The sequence below is a fragment of the Zonotrichia leucophrys genome, chromosome 3 (genome assembly GCF_028769735.1).
Source record: "Zonotrichia leucophrys gambelii isolate GWCS_2022_RI chromosome 3, RI_Zleu_2.0, whole genome shotgun sequence".
NCBI lineage: Eukaryota > Metazoa > Chordata > Aves > Passeriformes > Passerellidae > Zonotrichia > Zonotrichia leucophrys.
Genome location: NC_088172.1, coordinates 80,333,406 through 80,346,312, shown reverse-complemented (window position 1 = coordinate 80,346,312; position 12,907 = coordinate 80,333,406). Strand labels below are relative to the sequence as shown.

Here is a 12,907-nt window from a genome sequence, read left to right as displayed (position 1 = left end):
TTTCACATCCTGATTTCTCAGGGTCATGCCCTTCTAACAGTACTCTCAGAGTAGAGTTTCTTATGTGAATTCTCATTTATAAATGTCACTATATGTTGCCTGAGAGACAGATACAACTTTTAAAACTTGCTAGTAAGGGAATTGGCACTGAAATAAATTTCATATGCATGAATATTTGTGTGTATATGTGAATGCTCATTTACTTTGTACATAGAAATTTGGTTCAAAATGTACTAAAAGCCTTACACTGGATACTTTCTGTGTTTATTTCACTAAGTATGATTCTTATAAAGGAGTAAGTGCCTTGTAAACCTTATATATAACCATGTGTATATAGTTTTAATATATAATACACTTGGTTTAGAAAAACTAAAATTTATTTGAGGAAAAACCTATAATCATTCTGTTTAAAAATACAAATTGCAAATTTCTCCATTTTATTTTAATATTATTACTGGGTTTATGTACAGCTTGTTCCTCCAAGGTATGTCTTTCTTTTGTCTCATTTTGATTAAATAGGACAACTAGACTTTTTTCAAATAAAATTTGTGGTGTCTAAGAAAAATAAATCTAACCTGTCCAGACAGTGAGCATTATTATACAGTCATACAGCCTAGTCTGCTCGCCTCAGTGAACAAAATATCAGCATCTTTATACTGATACTGATATGGCATCTTAGATGCTCTTCCTAAATATCAGTGTTGAGTGAGTAGGGAGGTGACCCTTTCAGATAAAAATAGACTTTCAGATGTAAATGTTTTAAGGGAGAAGAAATGATGTACCAAAAAAAAAAAAAAAGCAACCAAGAAACCCTCCAAAACCAAACTCAACCAACAATTAAGCTAAAATTCCATTTTCTGCCTATCAGAAGTGTCTCAATGGGAATGCTCCTGCCAGCTGTAACAGTTGCCGCAGATTTTACTATAAAGCAGCATGTTCCTAAGCTGAGGCTCTGCCTTGCCCCAGACACTGCTTCACACACAGTTTCAGTGCAGGGTCAGCATCCCTCCCTCCTCCCCTCCTGGGGCAGGCCATGGCTCTGGAGGACATTCTTTATGGCTCCCCCTGCAAGCTCCCATCCGGCACACTCTCTGCGCCAAATTATATTTCACATGCACGTCTTAATAACAGCACAGTATGGTCTAAGTTAAAAGCAGCCTTTTAGACCATGTATTCAGCCCTTTGATCGGGCTCAGTTTAGGCTCTTGACACTAACTTCGTTTCGTTTTCTGAGGCTTAACCGTTTGCTGTTCCCATCGTTGTTCATAACAGCATTGTTTGTAGGTCACTTGCAGTTTTAAGTGCTAATTGAAGGATCAGATTTCTTCGTGTGTAATTATTTTGTAGTATATGGCTTGCTTTAAAACTTCTCTCTTTTTAATATAAAAAGGCTTTTAGGCATAACTGTATGGAGAGATCTATAAATAATATTAATTTCCCCTTTTACTTCTCTAGCTGTTTTTGCAAGAATGAATGTGGATTAACATTGTTATCCTTTCCTAACAATTATCTTTCGCTACTCTAGCTAGTTTAGTTCTAAAAGACAGAGCCATTGACAAGGGAAAAAAGGGAACCTTCTCAGATTTTTCAGCTCAGCGGTGGTAATGTTGCACTGAACACTAATGAGGGAACCCCCACTGATTTGCCTGCTTTGTGACTTTTCTATTTCATAATTATTTTTAAAACGCAAAACGACATGAGGTAGCCTAGTCATGTCTCTACAACTTCCTGGTAGCTCAGTTCTTACTGCAGATGGCAATTTGTTCTTGTAACATATATGTCTCTCTGACCATTTTCATCTAATTTGTATGGGTTCTACCATTTCCTTTCTCTCTTTCAGGGACCTTGCTGTGTGTGAGCTAGGGGGTGGCATGACATGCTTGGCTGGGCTCATGGTAGGTCTTTTCTCAATTCCAATCCCATTCAGAGGAAGAAACAAAAGGAAAAATGTTCCAGTGCCTCCAACTGCTGGGTCAGAGAACTGTCAACAGCCTCAGCTGCGGTCAAGCTGCAGAGTCTTGAGAGACCTTCTAGATTGACTTGCTTTCGTATCATATTGATTTTATGGTTGCCTCGATGAGCAGAAACATTTTACCTCAGTGTAGTCAATATCTTTTGTTGTGACATTCCAGGCCACGTACTGTCTGTCTTTCATTGCCATAGCCGAAGCTTTTTTTTTTTCAGATTATAGTCCCATTTGCTAAGATACAGGAATAGCCTGGCGAATCACAGTTGGAGCACCATGATATAGCTGCTAATGTTTTGCCTGCATTATTACACCAACAAACATGATCCAGAGCTCTCGGTAATTAGATTCTTTTGAATTAGATTGGCCATTCAGGAGAGTCGTTCACCATTCTCTGGGTTCTGAGTCATGTATTCAGGAGATATTATGTAGCAGTGCAGTGCATTAGACAAGTTTTTATGTCTCTACAAATAAAAGCATATTGTTACACTGATTGGCATTTGACAAACCTGTCGCTCTTATACAATGTGTCGAGGTTACAGCCCAATGTGCGAGCATGTCAAAGCTCACAAAAAAATTACCCTTACAAAGCCATCTGCCTGCAATGCAAAGTTATATGAAGGGCATCAGGCAGTCAGACAGAAGCAAGCTGAAAGGCAGAGTGACAGCCTTGTATGATGGCTCTACTAGATAAACAGAAGCCCGCAAATGAAAGCCTCTCAGAATACCATCATCGGCTGTCACAATGCAATTACGGAACAGAATGATAGCAAGATAGAGGCTCCCGCAAATGGAATGATAAAAGTATTGACTGATTTGATTGAATGATTAAAATAATGCAGACATAAAATGAAAAAAGATTGAAGATTGTTACAGAGAAATAGGTGAGGAAGCATGATACTGAAGGCTTGTCACTCCTGTCTTCACTTCCACACAGACAAGCATATTTGCTCATTGTTTGCTGTGCTCTTTTTTTCAGGTTGCTATTTCTGCAGATGTCAAAGAAGTTCTGTTAACTGATGGAAATGAAAAGGCCATCAAAAGTATCCTTATTCAGATAGAAAACTGGTTTGTTGTGCTCGTTCCTTTTTACTGGCTGAGTAACAATCGATATAAAGACAGACAGCATGGGGCATATTAAGAAAAAGTCCCCACATAAGTAATTAAAAAACAGATGTGGAATATCTTGAACAGAGCAGCAGCTTCCCCCATAATAAATGCCACATTTTCTCTGTTAATTAAAAATGCACATGTTGGTATAGAGCACGTACTGTAGTAAATATTTGCCCCGTGGTTGAGTGCTGGAGGATTCATGTGTGTGTGCTGCACATCACAGGAGGTGTAGCAGGGAATCAAATCATCAGCTCCCCTCCATGTATGCGTTTTGCATAAGGGTTAAATTTTTTTTTCTACTTTCAGATACAAGCCCATTAAAACATACTCAGCATTCATATATTTTTCAGAGCTTTCCCAGTGTGTGTTAAAATGTTTCATTGTCACTGCTAAGTTATAACTGCCTACAAATTGCCCATTTAGTCTGCTTAATCAATTACCAATTTATCATTATTTCTCTTGATGTAAGATTGCAGAACTCCTCTGTCCCTTGTAGGAAGTATTTTATTGTATTTCTTATATTAGAATAAATTGCTATTATGCCATTCTAATATGAACAGATAGTTCATAAAATTGAACTGGACTTGGGTTAAGCAAGAGAATGAGTGAGCATAATTTGTGGCCACATTAAATATCAGCACAGAACAAGAACAGATATATATGGTGAATACTAATAGCCCTTAGAAACTGAGAGGAAAAAAAGGAAGATATCTATTTGCTTTTGTTCCTTGATAATATTTCCATTTACATTTTCAAGCAGGCTAATTTTTCAGGTTTTGGCCACTGCAGCATCAGAATTATTTTTTTTTGATATTTGTATATATTTGAGAGCTAATGTAGTAAATGTAGTACTTAGTAAAAAAAATAAACTAATCTGTAGCTTAAATGAATTGCAGTTGCTGATGCCTGTTAAAACAGGAGACATTTCAGTGCAATAATATTAGCTATTACCTTTTAAAAAAACTTTCTCAGAGGTTACCCTGAGGTAACTTTAATTGCTGACAACACTTGAACAATTTCATGTTAAAAACAGTCAATCCTAGATCATATCTGTTAGAACTTGAGGTAAGCCTGCTAAAAGTCCCCTTTTTCTTGAAAAGGCAAGTTCTCACCTGTTTTCCAAGGATTATTATTTTGTTAAATTCTAATATGTTAGACTGGTGTTGTTAGGAGGAAGTTTTCATTATTCTGTGTATTTTAATCTGCACCACCCTTCCAATCTTTCTTCCTTGTCATTATGAAGATAAAACATGTAGGAGAAAAGAAGTGTTTCAAAACTAGTCTAACAAAACAAGCTCATGTTGTATAGAAGCATAGATATTTAACAAAAGGTCATTTTACCCACAAAAAGCTTCAGGTGGGCTCAGTAATCATCAAGTCAGCAAATGTCTTGCATAGCAGATTCTATAAACCTGAACTTTTTTGAAATTTAGAAGTCTTTTATAACAGAAAATTGGCAAGCGCGAAAATATTCACTCAGTCCTTGGAATTAAGCAAATAAAAGTGCTTTTATTCCTGAAATAAATACTGTTAATATTACCTAATTATCACACCTTAGTTTTTCACAATATGTTTTAGAAATGTCTTCTGTTCCCAAAAGTCTCACAAGAGGTCTTCATCTGTATTCACTCAGTGAATCCCTTTCAGGGAAGTGATTGGTGCAAGGCTCTAACAGGAATTTATTTTTCTTTTTTAACATTTGGTGCTCAGAAGGCTCAGCATTCAGAGTGCTTTTATTGTGTTGGATTTTACAATGGGCTTAATATTAGCAGGGTGCCAAAGTGCAGCAGGCTAAGAACTTTACTGTGTAGGTGAAATGTATTCTTAAAAGTGCACATAATAAAATTTCTGTTGCATTTTATATGGTTTATGGACTTCAGTAGTAATTTTATGATCTGTCTTACGGTAATTTTCTTTTGCACTCTTTCCTACGGTGACTGGCTGTAATAGAAGTTTAGGCTAAATTTAGATCTGTTTCAGCCTCCCCAGACTCACTGAAATCAGGGTAGAATTTTAGGTGTAATTGGAAGTAGCATTCACCCCAAGTGCCACTGGCTACAAATTATGTAGTTTTGCTAGTTCTTACTATTGCTGATGGTATTTTTTGATTGTTTAGCATACCAAATTGAAGTAATGTGGGATAAAATACTGTTTTCTTTTCTAGATTCTGCTCTTCAGGAATAGTTAATGTCTAGTATTATGGTTTTTATGTAGGTATTACAGATTAAAATAATCTTGTTTTAAAATTACTGTTTACATCTTTCCTTTAAATTTCTTAGGAAGCTTAAATTACATGTCAGTCATACTATAATATTCAAAAATTACTTTCCAAAAAGTAAAAGTAGTTGTCAACAAAAAAGAAAAAAATCCCTGTCAGAAGCCAGGAAATCACCAAGCAAGCCTGCTAATTATTCTTAATGGGCAAGATGAGCACATTAAGAAACAAATGAATACATCAGTGAAATGTAATTGAAAATCGACCTGGCAATAGTGCATTGCATCTGAGAATCTGCCTTTGTATTATCAACATCATCATAATTATTGTTGTTTTTGTTGTTGCTATCCCTATTCAGTGAGCATAACTAACAGCTTTGCTTTGTGAAATCTCAAGCTTTTGAAGATTTGATTTTTCATTTGATTTTTGACATGCTTCCTATTAGTCTCCATTTCATACTGCCACATGGAGTACTCACTATGTGTGTTTTCAATATCCATATTAGGATACATTATTGAAATGTTAGAAGTTTAAAAATTTCTACAAATGAATTATTCAAATAATTGTTGCCATTCTAACCCTCTCATTGTGAAATCTATTGCCATATTTTGTATTAGTCAATGATCTTATGTATGATGTTTATGGAAGTTTTTAAAAGGATGCTATGACTTGAGTTGCTAGACTATTTAAAAGACTTCACTCTAACTCCTTTTGCTTATCATGAGCAGGTTTGAATTGATTCAATAGATCATTTATATTGCAAAATCAATAAAATAAAGACAGGTGTTACTCCTTTTGCCACTTTGTTCAGAACTTTATTGCTAATTTAGTGTGTTTTATCTAAGTTCTTTCAGTATAATTTAAATAAGCAAAGTTTTAGGATTAAAACTATAGACATTTCAAGTGAATAATAGAGATAAACATGAGCAGAGCTATCAGATCCATCTCCTGTTGTAATTTTGGGTGATATTCATTCAGATAGAAATTTTCAATTTACATCTGTGACATAAGTCAGTCATGAACACCAAATTTTATTTTCTCAAACCACTAGAAGCATGTTTAGTGTGTTGACATTTCCAAATCCAAGGATGAGGTTCCTTTTAGTAAAAATGGTCTCCTATTTCAGAGAGGCTGGATGCTTTCTGCCTTAGCTCTATTTCACACCATGCACTGGTGACTTGAACTACTGTCTGAAAGCATCAATAGTACAAAACATTGTTACAGTGCACTATAATGGCCATTAAAATAGAGTGTATGGATCTTTCAACAGTCCAGGGAAATTTAGGTTAGAAGGGTCATGTTTAGCCTGAATGCCTGAAAATATGGACTCCTAAATTATTTTTTAAATCTAGTATTAACGTGTTTATAACCATTATTAATAGTTTTGCTCAGTTATATAATTGAAGTGCAGTGTAGCTAATTTATCAACAATGCTATTTCTGCACCTCTTTAAAAGCAGTAAGGTCTGCTCATGGAGTTATTTATGCCTTACTTTTGCTGCCCAGGTGTAGACCATTCATTTACTACTCCTCATTATATATTGTGGAAACTATTTAAAAGGCACATCAAAACTACAGAGATTTGTTTAAACCAGTTTTCTGTCATTCCATTTCTAGTCTTTACTTCACAAAATACCAGTGTTTGTCTTTTCCAGTGTTTGGATAGAGACTTTCCTGAAATAACTTTTCTTAAATAACCAACTCTATTAGGAAGGAAAATTATGTGATTTCAGCAAAGCAAAGAAAAGATGTATCAAAGCAAAGAAAAAGGTCGATCAACAATATTTCAAATTAGCCTGACTCTTGTATTCAATTTTCTTATAAGAGCACTTTCAAGAGATCTGACATATTTTGTGGAGCTAGAAACATCCTCCTAATTAACATCAGATTTCCTATACCTTAAATAAAAAAGAAGGATCTTTTACATCTTTACCAAAAATGTCTGTTTAAAATAATTATTTTAAAATAATTATTTACATTTGAAAGTGAACCATTCAGGAATGCATGGATTCACACTGGGTAACAATTAATATTCTCACAGTTTTCACTTACTTACTACACCTTTGGATTCCAGTGCTCTTCTCACTAACCACATGTGATCAATCCTGACAATTATCTTTGTAGCCATAGATGACTGGGCCCAGCTTCCCCTGAAAGTTCTCCTTGACAGCCTTTGCTTTAACCTGACTGAATGGCTACCCAAATTTGTGACTTGAACTTCCAAACTACAAGAAGCTGAGACACAAGGCTGAGGTACTGTTGCGGTATTTTAGGCACTTACTGCTTTCCACTCTTTTAAGGTGGTTCCTAACCATTCTCAAGAAAGCAAATGGACTAGAATCTCCTTTTCCTATAGGTTAAGGTGCTCCTGTTGTGTGTTGGATTCAGCCAGACAGAGCCAAGAACATAGGTGTATCTCTTGAGGGTAGGGTCTTAAAACACAGAAACCTCCAAAATCTCAGCATTAGATATAGAGATAACAGTGAAAAGTGAAAAGCAGCACAAACTAGAGTGGACATGTAGTGGTTGTAAAAATTTCAGTTCTCCATGGTTGTAATTCTTATATTTGTAAATAGTTACTTTTAAATATCTGAGGTATGGGACACATTTTTTTCACTTCCCTCTATAGCTACAGGGCTAGAAATTCCTTAAATGAAAGAGTAAATAGAAGTAGGAAACAAGAGCAAATTGCTGCATAGATCTATGGCTGTTGTGCTGGAGTAGCAATGTAAAATGTATGCTTCTGAAAAAAGCACAGATCAAAGAGGAACAAACAGTCAAGAACATTATGAAGTCATTATAAATGGAAAATAGTTGGGTTTGTTATTTTTATTATTGCTCTATTTTGTAGATAATTCTTAACAGTTGTACTACAGATGTAAATGAGATCATCACAAGAAACCAAAATGCTGGAGTATTTAAGGCTCAGAAGGTGTCAAGCTGGTAAGATTGTACTTTTTTACTGATTCTTGCAAGTACTTCTGTATTAATACAGATGTGAAATGTATGCACACGTGACCTGTTACTGATGCTCACACAGGTTTGTGTATGTAAGTAGGTAAGTGATGCAAGAAAGAAATTTAAAAGTATTTATAAAAAATAGCAAATACAGTATGATTAACCTTGATGGCAAACCCTCGCTTACCTTTTTACCTTTTTTAAATTTACGCTGTGTCTCTTCAGTCTGTGATTTAGTGCATGGTTGAAATTTGTCTCCTTCAAAGTCAACACTACCTGTTGTACTGAAAATGAGATTTGGAATGAATGTATCTAAATCTCTGTCAGATTTCATTTTAAATAGCTCTGAAAATTTAGGGTGACAACAAATCCCATTTGCCCCTGAGGTGGATGTTGTTGGAGCATCCATGGGAGGTTTTTTGGTCGTCCTGTTTGTGTGATCATTATGTTGTCAGTGCGAAGACAGGTGGGGAGATGGGAACCTAGAACAGTGTATTCATCTCTCGCAGTACTTTAAAAGTAAATTATAAAGCACTTCATATTTATGGTATAAGGTTAAGAAATAGAAAATGGTTACCTAGGAGCAAATAGTACACTCTTATTTGTGTATTAAAATTTTTTTTGTTGACTCACATTGCAGAGGAGCACTCAGTCCTTCTAAAACTGGCAAAAGTAAAGCTGAAAAAGGGCTGAGGAAGGCATAGTGTTAATGCAGAATAAGCTTACATCCATAGAGGGTTAAATCCGTATGGTTTTAATGGCTATCATTCATGTCATTTAATCCTATGCCTATGCAGCCATTCTATATAGAGGAGTTAGTTCAAGTGAGCATTTAGGGCTAGAAAAATTCTGCCTTCATTAGGGTGTGTGTGCATAAAAGTTATAGATACATTTCTGCATCCTAATAAGAGCCTGCCAAGCAGACAGAGGCCATGTGGATCCCAGGAATGGTCTTTCAGGTCCCATGTGCTGAACACCTCTTGTGAGCAGTTTCAGACACTCTGCTAAGGAGAGGCTGTGTGGTATGTACATCCAGAAGCTTAGATTTTTTTTTAGATTTCCAATTGTTCTATACGGTTTGTGAAATTTCAGATTTTATCCCTTGTCAAGACTTCAAACCTGGTCTTTTAGATATCAATCAAAAGCACATTTTCTACCCTGTCCTCATTTACATTTATCTAATGCTTAAGGTCATTTGTGATCATTTGAGTGTATTTCAGCATATGGAATCAGTGAATAATAGATTTCAGCCTCACGCTGTGAGGAAAGATTGTGTTTTTACAAGACATGATGTTGTTTACTGGGTGTTAATAATCACTAATTAATAAACATATCTAGACATCATAAAATGTTGCATTTTAAGGAGTAAAAATGTCAAGTGTTTAACTTCTTGAGTGCAATAGTGTTTGAGGCCTTATTTGCATAAATAAAATAATTAAATTACAAAATCATGTGAAGTACTATATGAAAAGACTCATTATAACACTCGATTTCTAATTCTACATTCTTAAGGGTTTTGCAGATTTGTTGTACAAGTATAAAGTTTTATAAAATGACTATTCAAATGACTCTCTAATGGATTGATCAGTCCTTCAGATTCAGTAATGATGTGGTGCAGTAACAAAGTTACATGATCCATTCTTAATGCCTTGAGGGAACTAAAAGGCTGATGTAAAGTCTGAAGTAACCTTGATTCACTTTTCCTGCAGATGAAAAACCTTAGTTACATAATAGGGAGGGGGGAAAAAAGGATTAAAAAAACCCACAAGAAAATGCAGAAAGTGTAGTGTTTTGGACGGAAGAATGCAACACTGGCATGCAAAGTGACATTCAGTAACTTCTTTTACATTGATCAGATTTTTCAGGCAAATGAATATAGTGATGTCTGTAAGTGACTTACTAAGCATCAATTTAATCTGGAGAAGGCATCTTCTTTCCCATAATCATTTAGACAGCGCCCAGTCTTGCAACTTCACAGTGGCCAGTGTAAAGTTAAAAGATTCCTTCTGTATAAAAGATGATTCAGAATAGACTCTTCTCACAGCACCTTCATCTTATGTTAGGATCTTGCGCTCTATTCCTGGCACAGGAGCAGAAATTATCAGTCTGAGAGTCAGTTTGAGACTGTTCTGGATATTTAAGTCTATGCCTGGAAAGTATGCCAAAACCTGCATGGAGCAAAAAGGAACAATCTGGTATCAGCCAAGAGAAGTTAGATTAGGACAAGCTGCCATACATTTATTTATTTAGATTTATACAAAATGCAGTAAATGAGCACTTATCTAGCTCTCTGCCAAGTCTTGATTATTGTTTAAAAATACGGTAATGTAAGCCAAACTGGCAGTTTGTCATATTGTGTGTTATAATGTAATAATAGTAAACAGTTTACTTTGCAGTGGATATACAATTCTATTTTATTTTTATTTTTCATTTATATGCTCAGGATTTCTTGCTTATGTTTACTAGAAATAGGTACAGTAATACCAAGTTACTAGTAATGTCTGGCCATAGTGAAGGGTATTAATACTGTCTATGGGTTCAACAATTTTATTTTTTTTACAATTCAGAAATTATCCATGAATTACATTGTTTACCCTATAACTTAGCATATGTTTCTTTGTATAATCAGATGTTACTGGTTTGACATGGTTTATCATTGACATGGTTTATCATTGTTTTAACATGTCCACCAATCATTAAATTAACAACAAAGACAAGAAATCCCCACTCCTTGTTTTCTATTTGTTGTAATGGGGAAATCTTCCTGACACAGCTGTTAGAGTAGTAGAAGTTTGAAAAGTTGTTGTTATTACAAATGTCATAATGGAAAAACTTACTGAATAGGAAGGCTTGCAATGTATTCTGCAGGTTAACAGACTCAGTCTGTCCTACCGACTAGGGAATTTGTTCTTCCTTCAGATTCCCTTGTCTGAGAATATGGAAATCTGTAAAGAACAAAAGTTGTGTTCTAATTGCTGATATGGGACCTGTGGAGTTTTAGCCATGGAGAAGTCTATTGTTTTGGTAAGAGTTGCCTCAGAGAGATTCCATTTCATGTGAGAATGTAAACAAGGACATGTAACATCAAGCCAGTAACAGAAATGCTTGTGGCAGTGCACCCTTTGGTTTGATTAGTAATAGTGTATCATATACTCTTTATTCATTCCACAGTCATCTTTAGAACCCACATCAAGAATTAATGACCATGTAACTAGAGAGACAATTCCTTCTGCTTAAAGATCAACAGATAGATTATAATTTTATTCGAGATTTTAGTGTTCCTTTCCAATGTAATGCAATTACAAGTTTCCAGAACTAAATCCATAATAAAAAAAAGTCTTTCAAAATGCTGAATGGCATCCAGCATAACAGTGGATGAGGTCTCAATGACAACACTGAACTATATTGTCCTGATTGCATTTTTGTATTTCCTCTTCATAATTGCAAAGGTGAATATTTTACCGTACTGCAATGTTCTTCAAATATATCAACTTCACAACCTTCCTAATTTCAACTGGTCTTGTAACAGGTTCCATCAATGTGGGACAGACTTGCTCTCTGTTTTCATTCATCAAAATGACCTGAGTGTTGGTAAATTCAAACTTTTTCCAACATTTTATTGAATTCGCTGTGTTTGTCACCTTAGCAACCCTAAAGGTATCCCTTTCTTCCAACTACTTTTCCAGTCTCCTCAAATAACTGTCTTGCATGACAGCATCTGTAGGTAAGGAGGAAGCTGCCAAAAGGAATATTTCCTGCTCTCTGGTTAGGAAGAAAAAGTTGCTGGTTCCTGCTCACTTATTGATCACTTTTTGTGTAAGTGGAAAGAATGGTCTGTGTGCTGCTGTCCATTCTGAAGTTGTAGCTCTTTTTCACAGAAAACTCAACTCAGGTGGAAAGTATTCCACACCTCTGATCGTACTTGCCCTGCTTTACATCTTTTTCTGTTTCAATCTACTTATTTTTAGATGACTGTGATCAGTACTGATCACAGTACAAAGTGTGCATAAATAGGTACATGTAGTGGAATAATTACGCTTTTTGTTCCCCTTCTAAAAATGCTTAACAGTGATTGGCTTTTTTCACTGCAGTTGAGCACAGAGCTAATAGTTTCATGACACGGTCTGTCACAACATCAAGAGCTTTCCAGTGACGGTCATTTTGGAGACCTTCATTTTCTATATCAAGGGATAATTATTTTTTCAGTTGTGCACTTTGCATTTATCCACACTGAATTTAATTTGTCATTTTATTCTCCAGTTACACATCCTTCTTTTTCCTTTTCCTCCTTTCATCCTTCTGCAATCTTTCACAGTCTAGTCTTTTCCTTACTATCTTGAATGACTTAACATCAGCAAACTTTGCCACCTCAATGCTCATCTCTTGTAAACATGTTGACTAGAACAGGTCCCAGGGGAACTCTACTGATTATGTCCCTCCACTGTGAGAACTGACCATTTGCTACTACCCTGTTCCCTGTCTTTTGTTCTATTATTTAGCATCATGTCAGGACTCTTCTTCAGTGACAGTCTGTTTTCCTAGAATGTTGATAGTGAGGGCCTTTGCCAATAGCTTTTTGGAATCAGAGGCAGGCTGTCTTACCCAGATCTCCCTTATCTGAATACTTGTTAACGCCTTTGAAGGGCTCAAGGTTTG

The 12,907-nt window shown here is 35.6% G+C and overlaps 1 protein-coding gene across 11 annotated transcripts in view; it reads left to right on the top strand.

Annotated features, from left to right (window-relative positions):
* CAMKMT (calmodulin-lysine N-methyltransferase) overlaps positions 1-12,907 on the top strand; it is a 210,161-nt gene that overhangs the window by 167,643 nt on the left and 29,611 nt on the right. For all 11 annotated transcript variants that reach the window (XM_064708966.1, XM_064708975.1, XM_064708974.1 and 8 more), the window contains 3 exons: positions 1,841-1,895; positions 2,946-3,009; positions 8,170-8,236. In XM_064708966.1, the coding sequence (XP_064565036.1) occupies positions 1,841-1,895; positions 2,946-3,009; positions 8,170-8,236 (186 nt within the window). The remainder of the gene's footprint in view (positions 1-1,840; positions 1,896-2,945; positions 3,010-8,169; positions 8,237-12,907) is intronic.